Source organism: Gallus gallus, chromosome 1 (assembly GCF_016699485.2).
Source record: "Gallus gallus isolate bGalGal1 chromosome 1, bGalGal1.mat.broiler.GRCg7b, whole genome shotgun sequence".
Classification (NCBI taxonomy): Eukaryota; Metazoa; Chordata; class Aves; order Galliformes; family Phasianidae; genus Gallus; species Gallus gallus.
The window spans coordinates 133,211,968-133,230,513 of NC_052532.1; the positions used below are offsets into that span (position 1 = coordinate 133,211,968).

At 43.5% G+C, this 18,546-nt stretch overlaps 1 protein-coding gene across 12 annotated transcripts; it reads right to left on the minus strand.

Annotated features, from left to right (window-relative positions):
* Window positions 1-205: 205 nt before the first annotated feature.
* On the minus strand, window positions 206-18,546 carry CHST10 (carbohydrate sulfotransferase 10). 12 transcript variants are annotated; one of them, XM_046900460.1, is made up of 8 exons: window positions 17,088-17,180; window positions 15,144-15,233; window positions 12,836-14,225; window positions 11,902-12,036; window positions 9,113-9,210; window positions 6,578-6,812; window positions 3,364-3,469; window positions 206-2,810 (listed from the first exon to the last, which is right to left on the minus strand). In XM_046900460.1, the coding sequence occupies exons 4-8, from the start codon at window positions 12,011-12,013 to the stop codon at window positions 2,273-2,275; spliced, it is 1,089 nt and encodes a 362-aa protein (XP_046756416.1). In that variant the 5' UTR covers window positions 12,014-12,036; window positions 12,836-14,225; window positions 15,144-15,233; window positions 17,088-17,180; the 3' UTR covers window positions 206-2,272. The 12 variants fall into 12 exon arrangements, with proteins under 12 accessions (XP_046756416.1, XP_046756437.1, XP_046756362.1 ...); XM_046900481.1 differs by lacking the exon at window positions 17,088-17,180 and having other exon boundaries at window positions 12,836-12,927; window positions 13,901-14,225; window positions 15,144-16,863; XM_046900406.1 differs by lacking the exon at window positions 12,836-14,225 and having other exon boundaries at window positions 17,088-17,442.

The window sequence follows — 18,546 nt, forward strand, 5'->3', positions numbered from 1 at the left end:
TGCTCTGCTCACTCTGCCTGCACTGGAACAAATTCCTTCAGCCTCGGGAGCCCAGAGAACTCAACTCAGAAAGCCATTAGAAATAAAAATGCTGTGACTGGAGACTGATGCAGCACTTCCCACCTGGCCGTTTTTAAACAATTGATACATGAAATAATTCACTCAAGAAAATAAAACCAGAAACATTTGTAACAGTAACGTACGCTTTCAGTGGAAAACAATTCTACTTTTATCTTTATTAGAATTAAACTTTTAAGGCCTGAATTCACTATACATTATTCACACTGTTACATTTTAGATCGGCAGAGAGGTAATCGATCAGCTCATTAGCTCCAAAATGTGTTTAACAAGACATTTTGCTAAGCCCCCATATTAAGAGAAACAGAGAAACCTGGAGCTGTTAACATCTTCTTATCGTTTGTTAGGAACTAACAAGTTAGGGCACTGTAACCACTGCTTTTGCTCAAAATCATGATAATAACAATCCCACCTTTGGAGATTTGCCACCTGGGACTATTCTCTTCTCATGATGCTCAGTCAGCGATCCTCCCTCATTTCACTGAGACTGCTGGGATCTTTCTGAAACCACATCCAGCTACAACAGGGCTTCCTTTCTGCAGACGGCAGCCCACATCAGCTTGGCACAGCTTTCCTTTTCCACAAGTGCAAGATGCTTCCTCGCGCTGATAGAGGAGCTATGGAAAACATGCTGGGGCTGCATTGAAAAAGCAGATTCCGTAGCACTGACAGCCAGCAGCATTTCCAGCCAGCAACGTTACGCTGATCTGAAAAGTAATCCTTTAGGATCGGGATTTTAGAGCACAGGTTGCATGCTCACTTTGGACAGACCGACGGCTGCAGTCTGGGTTTGTGGTCTCTCTCCCACAGACTGCAGGAGGAGGCAGCAGCATGCTGATGCTTATTGCTGGTGAGCTCAAACATGAGACATCTCCTTGTCGGGCAGAATGCAAGCACAGGCAATTATTATGGCTGCATTCATTCAGTTCTGGTTTTCTGGGTTGTTTTTTTTTTTTGACACACAAAGCATGTACAGAAATGTAAGTGAAATCCAAACTCCAAACTCCCGGCAAGCTGCCACCTCACCTGTTGGTTACATAAATGTTGGGCTTTTTAAACTCAGGGCACCATAGCAGCGAATCACTGAAAACAGTAAGATCCAAATACTGCCTACTTCAGCAGTAGGGGGATGGATTTTCAGAGGGAAAGGAACGTTCTGTTCCGCAAGGTACTGAACGCTGAGCAAGACAGGATATAAGACAAAGGAAGACCATTAATCCAAGTAACTCTAGCAGCTCTTCCATAGGTCAACCTGCTTCTGTGGCTTCTTTATTAATCTTGACTGTTAGAAGACAAAACAAAATGTGTGGCATCTTTGATTTCTGTATGTACTCCCACAGATAGAACTAATTCTTTATTTTAAATTAATTTTCCTTAAACTTCCCCTAACAGTTTCATGTTTCTTGTATGCTCCATTTGATTCTGGCGTTCTCAGATAACTTTACATAGCCAGGAGTTAAAAAATACCTTGAAAATCAAAGGTAGAATGATGAGGCTCAATAGACCAGTAGTAAGTACAGTAAACACTTGACAAGAGTACAAAGATAACTGGGCTTTAGAACCAGCCCCTTTTTGAACAATTCTAAAGCTTCTGTCTAATTAGGTTCATTTTGTGACAAACAAAAATGGGATTAGATCAGCATTACTATTATTATAGCAGCCACATGACAGAAACTAGATGATTTTACTCGTAAAGCATTCAATCAATCTTTTAGTCCTGTGCTGGCCTCTAATTTTCAAAGCTCATGGGAGACTGCGTGCCCTTCTCATGAGCATGAATCATCGAGCTCACGCACACGTCAGCGTTAACCTGCAGTGAAACTGCCATCTTTATAAATACTTCACAACATTTTGAAATTGCATTCTGCCTGGGAGAAGGAGGAGGAAGACTACTGCCCATTTGTTCTTCCTTTTTCTTTTTTCTTTTTTTTCCTGGAGGGAAGTGGGAGAAGTGGAATCCCGTGTTTTAGGTAACTGACTTCATTCCTAACGGATTGCAATGTCACGTATTGAACATACGGTCAGTAAGCGACAACTATAAGCCCCTAACTCTTCATACGACACGTATTTCGTGGAAGAATGGAGCAACATCAAAAAGCTAGAAAACAAAAGGTCATCCTCATCTCTGTCAGAGCTGCAGCTGGTATTCACACAGGTTTCAGTTAAGATACTTCTCCAGAGCTTATCCCGAGTGTCAGTTAAGCAAGAAATCTGGCACCCGATACCCAAAGAGTTTAAAATCACCTTCAAACCGAGCATAGAGGCGTCTTATGTCTCTCTTGCTGATTCCTGAAAAATACCTCTCTACTTTTGTTTTGTTGTACACTGTTATGCCTGGTGGAATCGTGGGGTATGATACCAGACGGTCTATGCCGGCTGCTTTCAAAATGTAGGGAGCATCGTCCTCCAGGGTTTCGTGGTGTCCAATCACACTGTACGTGATTTCGCAGGGGGCGCAGAGTTCCACATAGGTTACCCAGTGAATGATGTGATCACCAAACTGGACATCCAGCCATCGGTGGTTGGGGTCGCCCAGGTAGCGCACAAAGTCCTCAAACTGCAGCCCTTTGGTCTCCATGCGATTCCTTCTGTATTTACGAATGATGCTGGGAGCAATTTCGTGTCGGTACCAAGGCTCGAAGCGAGGATTGTGCACAAACTTGTCTTTAAATGCAGAAATAAGTCTTTCAAATGGATCTCTAACAATAAAAAACTTGAAGTATAAATTCAGTCTAAACAGAAGAAGGAAAAAAGAAGATTGAATAGTTGTGAAAATATACGCAGCGCCTAGCAAAGGCTTACAAACTGTATGGAAACTGACCACAGAGAGAGCAATATAAATCTTATGCTACTTGCAGAGTCTATCAATATTATCATCAATAGGACTTGAAATACGTTTGTATTTTTCACTATAAGTTTTTGTAGACAGTACAAAATGTAAGTAGAGCTTCCTCATCCTTCACATTCTATTACAGCTGGAGAAGCTTAGTTTATCACAATCCAAATAAACTGGAGACCAAAACCTCTATGATGCTGAAAGCTCCGAATTCAAGATATTTTTAATGTTATGAGGGTAAGCTCAGAATAAAAGTAAAATATACAATCACACAGAAAAAGTAGCTCAGTGCAGCTAAAAGCAACGGAAAGTTGCAGTTTTCAATGCCAGGTAGTTAGAGAAATTATTACTTCAGCATGAGGTGTTTCAGCTGAATGTCTGCTCTCCTGTCTGCTCACCCCATTTCTGACTCCAAGCCCCTGCCATGTCCCCAGGAGGTCATCTCTTACCGCTTTTTAATTTCAGAGTCACTGAAGGAGGACAGGCGTGGAAGGCCATTCTTCTCATGATCATGTACAATGCTTTCGGGGATCTCATCTATGGAAGAATATGCTCCTAGAAAAGTTGAAAAGAGAGCAAGAGAATTTTTCAAGAGAGAAAAAAAAAAAGCAAAACCAAGCATGCCTTTGGCTGACAGCTTTTTGTTTTATCTTCCTGTTTCCTCTATTTTCAGTGTTTATGGTTACTATGTTTGATGCTGTTAAATGACATAAGATTCCGACTGTAAAGGTGAAAACTGTCAAAATTCTCATAGAATCACAGAATGGCCTGGGTTGAAAAGGACCGCAATGATCGTCGAGTTTCAACCCCCCTGCTACATGCAGGGTTGCCAACCAGCAGACCAGGCTGCCCAGAGCCACATCCAGCCTGGCCTTGAATGCCTCCAGGGATGGGGCATCCACAACCTCCTTGGGCAACCTGTTCCAGTGCGTCACCACCCTCTGAGTGAAAAACTTCCTCCTAATATCTACCCTAAACCTCTCCTGTCTCAGTTTAAAACCATTCCCCCTTGTCCTATCACTGTCCACTCTCATAAACAGCCATTCCCCATCCTGTTTATACTCTCACTTCAAGTACTGGACGGCCACAATGAGGTCTCCCTGGAGCCTTCTCTCTTCCAAGCTAAACAAGCCCAGTTCTCAAGGCTACCTGACACTAAAATCCAAGCCCATGGGGCTTGAAAGCTCTCAGAAATGCACATTTCAAGAATTTTGTCAGCAATTATGCTTAAGCCTTTAATTTCCCACTTCAGTGTCCCCATTGTCTCCTCCTCTGCCCACACATACAAATGGGGGAAGACTTTGAGAATTAACTCCAGAGAAGGAAGCGGCATTTTTTCTGAGTTCCCACCAGCAGCAAAAAATAAATGCTGTGGGCTGCTTTTGCAACTGTGTCAACGCAAAAGCATTTTGCTGTCAGGATCCATAAAATTCCTTTAATGACTACTCTACGCTCAAACAAAAATTCCACTCATACAATATTGCACGGATTGAAAAACGCTAAAATTAACAATAAAAAAGCCTCCAGATACTCTCTCTTTTTTTTTTTTTCCCAAGGATGTTAACTGAGAAGAAAAACTGTCACTAAATTCTAATGCATTCTTTTTAAGAATCTGATCCTGGAAGTTGTTATGACCTTGAGAAACATTTCATGTGGCCTCTTGGGCCTCCGGAGTAAGCCTTCACACAAAGCATCCTTTCAGAAAGCCAACGCGCAGTGAGAAAAGGCTGATGCAAAGCAAGCTGTTTAGGTGAAAGCCTCTGTGGCATCCTCTGTTCCGATATTCCCACCACAGAAGTAATGCAAATAATTAACGTTCCAATAAAAACCTCAGGAGCAGTCAGAATTGTGGTGAATAATGCACACAACTCAGATTCTCAGCTTTATCGTTTTGTGTGTGTGTGTGTGTGTGGGAGGGGGGGGAAATACGTTATTAATTTTAGTTTTTTAATTGTATTTTTTGGTACTCTATGGGAATTCCATGTGCACAGTAGATGTCAGATTAGATAACCTCAGAAACTGAATGCTTTTATTCATCCGGAGCTGAGGTGCAATACAAGCAGTATCAGAATTAGTTTCACCGCAGTGCCACAGCTGTGTTTCTCCATCCTGAACCTCCACATACCACTTTTAGATGCAGAGTATTCCCCTCTAAGTATCAGTTCCATTTTTGGGAACTACCCAAAGAGACCCAAGAGAAAGTCAGACCAATGAAAGAGATGGTCTCCATCAGCACACGCTTGCATACTGGCAGACTAGGCACAAGAGACCAATATTTATACAGACACAATTCTCTAACATTTCCCAACATGCAAGAACCTGGAATCTGAAAGCGAAAGGTTCCCTGCTAGTAAGACATCAGTTATCCTCCACTGAACACAGACCAAAAAAAAACTTCCAGTCCTGAGCAATTCTTTGCGTGTTATCTGTTAAAATCAGGCAAGGGAAGGTAGTTCTAATATACTCATGTAGTTTCATACTCAGTATTTTTTTCAAGTGCAGTTTACATAGGCATTTAAGAAACAAGTGCATGCTTGTGCATGCACATCTTTTCTGGATTTTAAGCTCTGATCCATAGATCAAGACTGAAACTAATATACAAGTCTTTGGAGACATACTCCTTAGTACAAAAGTTTTGTTGAGGCACACAGTTCCTTTGTCAACTTGTGACTGTTTCCTCCTTGGTATGTTAACTACCTCACGCAAGGTCAAGAAAACATAAACAGAAGTGTGCAGCTGGACGTTCCCAGGGTTCTCATAACAAGAAAGATAGGTTCACAGTGTTCAGGTATCACCCATACCTTGATGAGCTGTGTCACCTGCAAAAAACCACTAAAGGGCTCCAACTCACCTGACTATACGTTGGAACGTCACAGCCCTGGTACACAGGCAAGCAAGATGATGCCTTAAGTCAAACAAAGGTGTGTTATATTAAATAGGATCAAGGTAAGTATGGGTGCACGCAGTGGTGCAGTGGGAAACCCTGAGGAAATCATTTATTTGTATTGGCATGCCATGCTACTAGAAGAGCACGCTAGGGTACAAGTAGAAAGAGCTTGCCTCATAGATTGTTACTCAAACACCAGTCGTTTTACTCCTTCTTCTAGTCTTTTACAACATATCTTTGTTGATGAAACTCTACCTTTAAGTGCCTCAGAATCTTCTTAACTGGTAAGATGGCTCGGTGGTTACACATACACATGATTTCACCACCACAGATCTACAGCAGCTGCTGAATTTTAAAAAGCTTTCCTCATGCCTTAAAAAAGTGAAGTTGTAAGTTGGTGGGTTCAAGATTTTGTACAATCATTTCTTAGGGAACTGTGGTAGCTTGTAATTTACTTGTTTCGAACCCTTTAAATCAGTGCCACCCCTTCAAAGATAACAAACCTACCTACCACATGCATATGTGTACTAATATGACTCAAAGAATTTTTGAGCCAAACAATAACAGTACTTATTTTCACAGAAAGAACGGGTTTATTTTCTTTAAAAATAGATCTTGTGAAAGGATTAGAAGCAACTGTGACAAACGAGTAGCTGAAATTAAGTATCAGTGTACTGAAAGGCAGAAAGAATCCATTTTAGTCTTGTCCCACTTGGACCAATTCTGCTCTTTCCTCCCCCTCAAAGAAACCCACACACCCACAACTGAGTAGATACCATTTAAAACGATCAAGACTTTTTTCCACTGAGTGTTGCCCACTTTCGGAGTCTGACAAAACAGGATCTTGTGCTTGTCACACACAAATATTCGGTCCAAGACGAATTTGGAAACTGCAGTGTGAGAGAGATTTCTCAATGCAGTGTCTCTGCAGACATTCCGGAGAAGCTCAAGTCTTTCCATATGAACGAGGGGATGGTGTAGCAGATTTCCAGTAAAAGCTTTTCCAGTTGGCTTTATAAAATGGAGGGGAGAAAGGAAAAAAAAAAGTGCAAATGTTTAGTTTTCAGATCAAATCCTAAACTGTAGAAGTCCCCAAACTGTGCATCATAATGATTCCTATGCTCACGATAACACTGCTAATCATTAACTAAAGGAGTAACAGTTTCCTTCCTGCACTGCTGCTGCAGGTTTTGGTACAACTGAATCATTACAGGGAAGCAGGTAGTAGTAAGAGCTTTACATACAACAATTCAAAGTCCAATGCAGAGCAGCAAGGTCCTGTTTGGGTGGATACATGACCAAAGACTGGAACTCCCCTAAAGCCTCACCAGCAAGTATGCAAACTTGTAAGGGAATGGGACAAGAAGGCAAAACTATTCCTCACAACAGAAATTACACTTCAATCGCTAGGGAGGTGGGGCTTAGAGAAGCTAACCCTTCTTTCAGGGAAAGAAGAGTTTAGGACAGAAATTCTATGTTTCTTCTAGCGTCTGCAGCCATCCAGTGTTTCCACCTATCCAACCTGCAACAAAATTAAGTGGACAAAAATTCACACAGTGCAGCATTCCTCTTATCCAAAAACTGATGACCTGTTTAACAGGTCTCACTTTTCTGAGGCTAAGGAGAGAGCCATGACTACAACCGCATCCCTATGCCTCATGGTTAATGGGGAGAGAGAAAGAATAAGATTGCCTGATACACAGATGATAAGAAATCTTAATTTTCTGTTGAAAAATCTTCCTCCTTCCACTAACTGTGATTTACACACCTGGATCTGGGAAGGGAAGGAGATAACACTGTCCACAGAAAAACAGATTTTACACTGCCAATGTTTTGTCAATAGCAAAGAAAAATTCACTTAAAGTTTTGGCACAACACAGCACATTATGGTGTCAAACTTTTATTTAGCTTCGTAACTTCCTTATTTTAGTGCTGTTACCTTTTGCAGCAAGCACAATGTTAGAAAAACATACTGCAAAGTGAAGTACACTGTTCTTATTTTCATAAATAACTCTCAGGCTTTCACTCTGGAAGGACTTCATTATTACTCAAGTAAACATAAGAAGCTGAATTTGACCAGGTCTAATGCCTCCAAGCATTGTGATCTGTATCTTTATTCAGATGGTACTTTAGATAGTGCCCAAGCAACACCTAAGAAAGGGATGGATTTACATTTTGACCCAATTATTCACAAGGAAAAAAATAAAAAAATTAAAATAAATAAAATAAATATCATTCTGCTTTTTCTGCTTGCTAGTCCTCTCTAACATTCCCTGCTCTAAATGCAATTTGGATGGCCTGACAGATTGCTTATCTATCAAAACAATTCCTTTTGCATGCAACCAAAATTAATATTATTGTTCTGTGGTTCATGCTGTCACAAAGTCAAGAGGGAATAGTTTGGGATCAAGAAACCTTGTTATCCTCTTCCATACAAGTAAAGGAAGATATTAAGACTTGCTACATGGAACTGCCAGACTTCACTGAGCAAAGCCTTTCTCCCAGGTACAGTGAAGATAACTTAAATTTTCTTCTCTTTTTTTAACATAAGGAAAACAGAGTGCCATGCTTATATAGATTCCCACATTCCATGCTGCTTTACAGAAATACTCTACATATTAGGTGACTGATTTATCCAGTGGCAAAAAATTGGCCCTAGCCCTCCACACAGTCTGAAGTTCACATTTGCATGTGGAATTTTCAGTTTCCTTGAGAATTAGCAAGGAATTTGCTAAGAACCACATCTGTTCTGGTTTATTTCTGAAAGTACAGAATCGTGCATCTGGATCAATTTGTACTGAATACTATTGTGTTTGTGTTTCACTTTGGACAAATTCTGCGATGTAAAGCACAAAGAGCACAGAAAATAAAGAAAAAAATGGAATCTGATAAAAAGAACCAGAAAGACCAGGCAAAGAACCAAGAGGAACAAAAACAGACAAGACTCAGGCTTGCCCTCAAGAACTGTGAGCCTGATGATTATTACAAGACATCTAAGACACTATAACAAGTAACCCAAGAGGGGGACGTTATATTAGAAAGGCTAGCAAAAACTGATTGACTTGACTTGATAAAAGTGGTAGCACAACTGTATTCTCCTAGAAATGGAAATGCATTAATTTGGATAGATAGAAGGTTACTGTAACGAAGTAGCTTTGGGAAGCTAAAAGGAATTCTGTTGGCTCTATGAAAATAAAAGTCTGAATAATGATTCCTGTCTAGCAGTTCCTTTAACCACAGGAAACCCTTGCATAATCTCTTTTTTCTCCCACTCTTTAATACATGTAAACTCTTATCTCAATGGTATGCACCTGGAATTCTTTAGTCCAATGTTTTTCCTCTGGCACATGTGCCTCCTCCACTTTTGTCACAGCTGTCAGTATCAATGGCTCTTGTTTGGCACCGTAGCCTGAAGAAGGAACAAAGATAAGAGCATTACGGAGGATGGGGGGAAAGCAACATTTCTGCTTTACAGTTAATACAATGGAAAAACATTTTCTGCAATAAGTAGGCAAAATATTAGGATTTGTTTCCAGATGGGAAAGTACAAGAGAAGACGTGAGAGGCTACGAATATTTTAAAGAATATACTCTATGGGAATTTTGGATGCAATTTTAATTTAGTTTTCTCAAAGAAACACAACCATTATCTTTTTGGAGGGGGCTTTTAAAAACGAACTGCGTACAAAGAAACACAGAAATCGAAAATCCAAATATCAGGAGAAATAATAATGTTTGCACAGGCTTTAAGATCTAATATACGATATTTGAATTTTCTTTGGTAGAAGAACAATTGGGTGCATATGACAGTACAACACTTTTATTTTTCAATAAACTTCCTGCAGCAAATCTAAATGAAAACTGTAATTTAGCAGGCTTCTGCCCTTCCCACATCCATATGAGTTTGTAGGTTTCACCTACTGTAAACTCTTAGACATTATCAAAAAAATGAGAAGAAAGCATTGTTAAGGAACACCTTTATTTCCTTGGAGCTCTACGCAACAGATCTAATCAGCAGTAAAGAATACAAGATCCCTTTATCATTTATTACTGGAACGATGGCTTTTCCTTAGAGACTTCCACAAGGAGAAAAACAAATTCAGTTAATACATTCATTCTGTTTAATTATTTCAGAGCAGCTAATAGTTCCAGATGAAATTGAAGTATGTAAGGGGAAAACCTCCTGCATCTTTTGCAATTTGCATGCTACAGGAAAATTGAAAAATAACACAAGTCTGTAGCTTTGCATGATGCAGAAAGAAAAAAATAATAATTTGAAGTTTTCTCTAACCACAGAGGGAAAAGAACAGGATCTCTCCCTCCAAATTTCTTTCCATCCATACTGAACTATTTTCCCCTTCATATAGCTCATTCTTTTATGAATAGTCTTTCTTCATCTGCATCCACAATTGTTTATGGTTTTGTGCTCAAGAAGACATCTACTGTTTATGCTCCCTTTTTAAGGGAGTACTCCACCGTGCCTATGCTGGATTTTAACAGAAGGGACAGATGGAAAAGAAACTTAAAACTGAAAGGAATGCCACATCCCTAAGTGCCACATCTACATGTCTCCTGAATGGCTCCCAGGACAGTGACTGCACCACCTCCCTGGGCAGCCTATTCTAACACGTTACCACTCTTTCTGAGAAGAAATTTTTTCCTAATATCTAACCAGAACCTCCCCTGGCACATCTCTGTGTTTGGTTTTTTTTAATTATTATTTTTTTAATTTAATAAGAGTTCCTCCAGAATTAGCCATTCTGCTTACTTAGGCTTTCTCCTTGTGTATTCACATTACTTCCCTTCATCAGCCCCAATACAAACACTGCAAACTCCAACGCATACATACTCATGGCTTTGTAGGACTGAAGCTTAAAAAACTATGGAGCTCCTGCTCAGAGAGCTATCCAAATAGGAAAGAGGATTCAGCACAGAGGAAAAAAAATTAAAAAAAAACTGGTAAGGCAAGATAATGAAAAGCAAATAAATGCAGAGGGTGTGCTCTGGTTATTTATTATTTTAAGTACATTTTAGTTCCTCTGACAACTTCTGGTGGAAATAACCACTCACATAATACTTAAGCTCAGAAACAAGAGTTGGCATAGCATGAAATACTGGAACATTTAACTACCTTACATAAGGCTGGCTCATTTACAGATATACAAAGGCTCCAAAAAAGCTAAGACTGAGGAAATCTATAAAGTTAGTCTATAGCTTTCATCTGTAAGACTTGCTGGGTAAGCCTTCACACAGACTTTAAAAGGTACACCTTTTAAAAGGTACACCTAGCATATTTATCTGCTATCAAGTCAGTGATACAAATAGCACTAGTGATCCTAGTGCTTCAGAAGTTACGTATTTTTTTGCATATTTTAGGCAGATGCAGAGGTACAGATGTCTCAGAACTCTAGGTTGTGCCATAAGCTCTCTGTAGGACTTTTTTTCCCTAACACCAGCTCTTCAGTAGACTTTCTTCAGCAAACTATAACATGCTGTGTGGTGTCATCAAATGGCGTAAATTCCCCACCAGTTTAACACCATCTGGGCTACTTATGCTAAGCAAAAGCCTATAAGCTGTTTGTCAGTCAAACAGCAGAGGATAAAGCTGAATGCAAGAAGCAGGGCAGACGTGGCTAGGCTAAGTGTGCTGTGAAAGAAAACAAGCTTTGCATGAAATCAAGCTATACACAATGCTGCCACAGTTACAAGAGGACAGAAACCAGTATTGTGGGAGCTTTATTTTGGCCATTTTGAAACAGGTAGCTTTGCTCTGCTATTTTGTACACAAATTCTCCTCTTAGGAGATGAAGATACACTATGTACATCTGAAAAAATGGACCTCACAAGACAGAACTGCAAAGCATGTTTTCCTCTGTTCCTAACCACTAAGGAGAAAGAAAAAAAGATCCGATACAAAATTTGCAGACTTCTACCAAGACAAGCAGGAATTGAATATCAGCACTGACATTTCTATAGATTTATTCGCTCTGTTCTCAGACCTACTGAAAAAGAGTGGTAATGTGCTTTTTGCACAGGAAGTGCATTTATGTGAACAACTATACCATCTCCTCTTTCCTACCAAACATTAAACTTGAACTTACCATCTGGATCTTTAAAAGTCAGTGTGATAAACTTGCTGGCAACCATGAACATGAATATCACCCAAAAGCATGCAGCTAGAAGCAGCCACTGGTGGTGCATGTTGTCAGACATGAGCCATATAAGGTTGTTGCTTCCTGTTTGAAAGAGGAAAGACAGGCACATGAATACTTTTTGTTCCAGTTTAGAAAAATGCTCTCTATAACCAAACTCTAGTTATGTATATCATAGAATCACCAAGGTTGGAAATGACCTCCAAGTACAGTCCACCTACCACCTATATTTCCCACTGAACCACGTCCCTCAGTACAACATCTAAACATTTCCTTAACACTTGCAGGGACTGTGACTCCACCACCTCCCTGGGCAGCCCATCCCACCACCTCATCACTCTTTCAGAGAAGAAATTTCTCCTAATGTCCAGCCTGAACCTCCCCTGGTGCAACTTGAGGCCATTCCCCCTCATCCTATCACTAGTCACACAGGAGAAGAGGCCAACCCCCACCTCAACACAACCTCTCTTTAGGCAGTTGTAGTGAGAGATAAGGCCTCCCCTTCTCTTCTGGCTGAACAATCCCAGTTCCCCCAGCCGCTCCCCATAAGACTTATGCTCCAGACCACTCACAGCTCCATTGCCCTTCTCTGAACATGCCCCAGCTAAGCGTGTCCAGAAAATACATCGTATATACAACATAAGAAAAGCAGCAGACTCCTCTCCTTCTATTTGCTGGTTGTATTTTTTTATTATTATTTTTTGGCTATTTTTTCAACTGAAATAACTGCCTAACCAATATAAGCACCAGCTGCTATCAGCGAGATATTTCTTTCCTCATTCACCCCAACTTGGTCTGACTGCTCACAGGCTGCTTTGGGTTGGAAGGGGCCTCAAAGCTCATCCAGTTCCAAACTCCTGCTGTGAGCAGGGCTGCCACTCACCAGATCAGGCTGCCCAGGGCCAAACCAGCAAACCTCCCGGGTTTTTGAGTGTCGTTCCTTTCCCCCATTTAAATTTATGAGGTGGTTGATCACTGCACAAGAAGGTAAAGTGAGGAAAGCTGCCCTCCCCAGGGTGGCCAGTCAGCAAATCAGCGTTAACAGTATTCATAGCTATCCTGTGTCAACTCAGGACACATAACACACTCCTCTCCAGCCCAGCCTACAAGAACTGCAGGCCAGATGCTACTGAGCCAGAACGCTAAGCTTAACCCAAAGCTCTATTTAAAGGCAGTAATGTTTCTTTTTGTTTTGTCACTTTTGTTGCCAGTAAAGTATCAACTGGAAAGTTTTGATTTCCATGATGCTACCTATTACTCACACACCCAGCAGGAGGGGTTTCCTCGCAACAGTAAGTGAACTCTTCCTTTTGAGAACATCGATAATGCAAGTTCAGAACGCTTCACCAAATAGGATTTAAATCAAATACTTTATACAGTGAGATTCTCACCACAGTCTTGGGAGATTTGCACATATGCAAAAATAACAAAAGCAAAACACCTGCACGGTGTGTGATCACATTTCTGCAGCGCCACTTGAATGAACTGTCAGAGAATAGGGGCCCTCATTCCCAGCTAAGATGATAAAATCATGCTAGTTAACGCTTCTGAGCAAAATTTGTATTATTTTTTTGGCTGTATACCAGTATTTTGCCTTTTCATACCCACAAAACTTAAATAACAGAAGCTTTTGACATTCTTCCAACACATCCATCTGCCACACCCTCACTCCTGCTACAGGTGCTGACTGCTTTTCCAACTAGCTGTTGCCTTCCAGCAATGCAAATGCTTCCAAGAAGAGTTCTTGCTGGAGCTGACAGAAATGAAACATCTCCAGGGTACACCAAACACCTGTGCAGGCAAGGCAAGCAGCTGAAAACAGATGGGAGAATCTCACCATACCGTTACACTACTGCCAAATTTCCCCAAACCATCAGCTCCCAAAGGTCCTCATTTTGAAGTATGCTTACAACATCAGCTATCTTCTTTTCAAGACACCAGAACTCACCACATTTGCTTTTAGATATGCTGGCTCTTCAAAGACATGACAAATGGTCTGGGACAGATCCTCCCATCTAACCCATTACACCTGCTCTACATAAAGCCAGCAGAACCAGACCTCTGACAGTCAGAGTATCCCTGCTAGGCCAACCATTTTCATAATGATGACAGATACACGTCAGTCTGTAAGGATCTCTATTGCTTTCAGCAATTTATGTACTGTAGTTCCATGAAGTTGTGTTGAATGTCAATGGGAGAGCAGCTCCAGTGCAATCCGACTTGGAAAACGACAGCAGTCAGCACCCACAGGGCCTGCAGCCAGATCCTCTGCTCTACGGGTAGGCCAGAAATGGGACAGGATCATAATCACATCCATAACAATCACCATTATTACCCCTCAATACACTGAAGCCGAAAAGAAAATACTAAGCCATTTATGCACGGAGCAAATCTACAACCACATTCTCTGATGGAATTGTGCTGTCAGAGGATTTATCAAAACATAATTACAATGGCTGGCACGATTACTCATTTCCAGCACCTAAACAAAACCGCATCTACCCTAAGAAGCAAAACTACTCAAAATGATACACAGAAGTAAATGATTATTCTCACTTAAACGAGATGACCATTAACATTTTTAAAAGAAGGCATTTATGTTGTTCCCCTTTCTCTAGCTTTTTCTTTCCTAATAAAGATATTTTTATCATTTTCACATACAGTAATCACACTTCCTGGTCTATCTCCAATCTTACTGCAATTTCTCTTTCCTTTCCTGTTACTTATTTTCTAGTGAACACATGTACATACATATTAGCTCCTGTATCTCCTCTTTAAATGTTTCCTCCAGCTCCTAAATGCACATTTTACTTCTTGCATAAAATATTCTTTCCTTACAAGCAGAAAAACCAAGAACACTGCTGAAGGCTCAGTTCATCCCATCATAATATAACACAAAGCGATTTTTCAAATTGCTTCTTTTCCATGTTACTGCAATTCTGTGTACTTCAGGATCACAAGATGGAAGAGAAGGGAAGGGAAGGGAAGGGAAGGGAAGGGAAGGGAAGGGAAGGGAAGGGAAGGGAAGGGAAGGGAAGGGAAGGGAAGGGAAGGGAAGGGAAGGGAAGGGAAGGGAAGGGAAGGGAAGGGAAGGGAAGGGAAGGGAAGGGAAGGGAAGGGAAGGGAAGGGAAGGGAAGGGAAGGGAAGGGAAGGGAAGGGAAGGGAAGGGAAGGGAAGGGAACCCACCAACCTTCTCTCCATGTACTCCTCTGTTCTTCCATCTTTGGCTACCTGCCCTCAATCCACATTGGCAAAACCTGCCCTCAGAGCAGTCAGGTGCCTGTTTTCCCAAAGCATGTACAGAAGCACAATAGGGAACACATACACAACCATGAACCAAAGAACAGGACTCAATAAGTGGGAGGCTTAATCTGTCTGTGAGTAAGATCCTATCTGGAAAAAACACTAGGACTTTGGGGAAAATTCCTGTTCCTCATGTGAATGACAGAACAGAGTGCAGAATGACAGCTCAGGGCATCATGAAGGCCAGAAAAGACATCATCTAGTCCAACCATCAACCCATCACCACCATGTCCACTAAGTCATGTCCCTCAGTATCACATCTATTAAAAAATTTATCCTGAACAGGAAGTTTTGTCTTATTCCCTTGTTATGCTACTTAAACCATTCTGTCCTGCTCTCCAGAAGGTGGTCTTCCACCTACTTCTAAAGAGTTTTTCAGGTATGAGTATGACAATCATCGAAGCAAGCTGGGCCCTGGTAGCCATAGAGCTGGCAGACATGATCCACCAATGCTGAGAGCTGGCAGCCATCCCCAGAAACCAAAGACATGCCCTGGGAATGAATAGGGCTATGCAGAACATGATGGCAGGAGACCTGAAGATTTAAGCAGCATTAAAACTCAAAGCATAGACCTCCTGCTTGGCAGCTTATGGTTGCTGGGCAGGGGCTCCGTGGTGGGACAGCACACAGTGAATGACAGCAGCACACTAGGAGCCTCCAACCATCAACCTGCTTGCCTATCAGCACAAGACTAATGACATAACTTGAAGTGCACAACAAAGAACAAACAGCAGTGAGATGAGATATCCAATTCATCTTCAACGAGGCCTCCCTTCTCTTCAGATAAAGTTAACAGATGTGGACAATTTCTTATACTTAAAAAAAAAAAAAGAAAGGAAGGAAGGAAAAAAAAAAAGCCAAATCTTTCATAGGCTCATTTGTTAAAATTGAGTGGTGCTGCTAAATGTCATAAAGCACGTTACAACAGGTATTTCTGACAGCTGATTCTCTCTGAAGGCTTTTCAGCACCGTGACGGCATTAACAGGCTTGTCTCCTGCTCACACAGACGGCGCTGGACAGCTCAGCCCTCGCCGAGCACCTGTCAGCAGGAAGGCAGAGGGCTAACGCAGCATCCCAGCAACAGCCACAACACCCTCCTGGGCCACATGCGGGCTTGGTGTGAAGGGGCTTAGCAGACAGCAGTCACGCTGGGGAGCGTGACAAGGGGCTCAGCTCAGCATTGGGAGCCAGCCTCCCACACAGACACTGGGGCCACACAAGGCCCTGAACGCTCTTTGCAGCATGGCAGCAGCTATTATCCCAGCATCGGGGCTTCCCCACCCGGCTAGATGCTGAGGTGCTCATTGCCTCAGCGGAGGGATAAGAGCACGGGGAGCCTGAACCCGGAACACGGGATACTACTGCGGTGTGACAGATATGGGCTGTGTCAAAGCAGAGCCCATCCACAGCCCAAAAGCCGGACTCTGGGTGCAGGCAAGAGATGGAGCATGGCTAACCAGAAGCAAACTTTCCTAGTTAAGGAGGAGAAAATCTTCCCTGCCAGAGCCATAAGCAAAGCTTCTCTCTCCGTGCACGGCACCCAGCAGCTCTGCCCCGCCGCTGACAGCCCGGCCTGCTGCCCCCACACCCGGGGCCGGGCCTCGGCCGCCCGCACCGCGACCACTCGCGAAAAGTAACCTCCTGCGGGGGACACCGCCTCATCCCCGAGGCGGCTCCAGGCACGGCAACCCGCCTCCCACCGCGGCTCCCGGCCTGCTCCAGCCGCCCGGCTCCGGGCTGCCGGGCCTCCAGCCGAGCAGCAGCGCCCCCCCACCCCAACCCCTCCTCCCTGGGCTCGGGAAGCGCGAAGCGGAAGCGCCGCCGACTTACCGGCCCTACGGCGCCGCTCCCCGCAGCCCCGGCCCCCGCGGCGGGGCGCCGCTCCGGCCCGGGCCCGCCTCACGCGGCGGCCCGGCGAGGCGGCCCCGGCTGCCGCATCCCCCCGCCCGGCTGCGGGCGGCGGCGGCGCCTCCCCGCTCAGCCCCGATTGCCGCTGCTGCTGCCGCCGCCGCCCAGCCCTGCCGCCGCCGCATCCATTTCCTCCCGCCGCGGGCAGGCCCCGGCCTCGGCCGTGCCCCCAGCCCCGCCGCGGGGAAGGAGTGGAAGGTGGAGGCCGCCGTGGGGAAGGCTCGCTCCGCTCCGAGCAGACGCAGCGTCCCTCCCGGCCGCCGGCCCTGGGGCGGAGGCAGGAGGGAGGGAAAGATGCTCGCTTCGCCCCGCCCTGCCCCGCCTCACCTCGCTCCGGCGGGAGCGGGATGCCTTGGCCCGCAGGCCCCGGCCCCAGAGAGCCCCCTTCCCGCCGGTACGGGGCCCGCCGCAGCCCTCGGCCCCTTCTCGGCGGGGCCCTAAAGCCAACGCTCGGATCGGCTCACAGATAAGCGTATATTGACTGATCTATTCCTCTGGAAATGTCTCGGATAGTTCTGTAATGCTGCTCTGAGATAGCGCTTCCCAAGCCCGGCAGAAGTGAAGCGCCTGCTGTGGAAGCCCCTGTAGGAAAGAGTGACAGTGGGGCAAAGCTCTCCCATTTTAAGTCTTACTGAATGCTGAAGACATATCTTGAAGCATGAAATTGCGTGATAGAACACATAGGACAGGCTTTATTGCCTGGCCCCAAAAGGTGTGCTCCTGCTGCCTGACCCAGCGCTAAACAGTCATGTCCTCTGTGTCTGGTCATGAGAATCATAGAATCATTAAGGTTGGAAAAAGAAAAAGAACTCGAAGATCATCTAGTAGAACCATCACCCCCATGCCCACTAACCCTGTCCCTAAATACCACATCCATACATTCCTGTAACACCTCCAGGGATGGTGACTCCACCAGCTCCCTGGGCAGCCTGTGCTGCTGCCTCACCGCTCTTTCTCAGAAGGAATTTTTCCTAATATCCAGCCTGAACATCCCCTGGTACAACGCTGCATCTTGTCCTATCACTGTTGCATGGGAGAAGAGGCCCAAATGTGAATGTCCATACTGCTCAGGACTGGCTCCCTCTGCAGTAGGCATTCATCATTCATGCTATGCACCATTTCACCCTGCATTTCCTATGAAATCTTGTGGGGTAAATATATGAAAATTGCTATTTTTTTTTTATCGTGAGAATCAGTAAATACCTAAATAACACCTGTTTCCTTGAAACTGATTTACAGTGGAAGATTTTTTTCTTACCTTGAATCCTACAAAGTCTATGAAGAGACGGGGGAGCTTGCCAACAGCTCAAGATCAGGGCCAACAGCTTGAGAATGGACAAATTCAGTAGAGCCAGGATTGTAGTAGATGTTTCTATCTGTG

Bases quoted from the DNA above. Each gene is read 5' to 3' on its own strand.
- CHST10 (XM_046900406.1), bottom strand. From the start codon at position 15,174: ATGGAAGAACAGAGGAGTACATGGAGAGAAG. The intron at 9,211-11,901 runs GTAAGTTCAAGT...TTCCTTCTTCAG, and splicing joins GACTTTTAAAGATCCAGATG to GCTACGGTGCCAAACAAGAG. The intron at 2,811-3,363 runs GTAAGAGATGAC...TCTTCTGTTTAG, and splicing joins GACTCTGAAATTAAAAAGCG to ACTGAATTTATACTTCAAGT.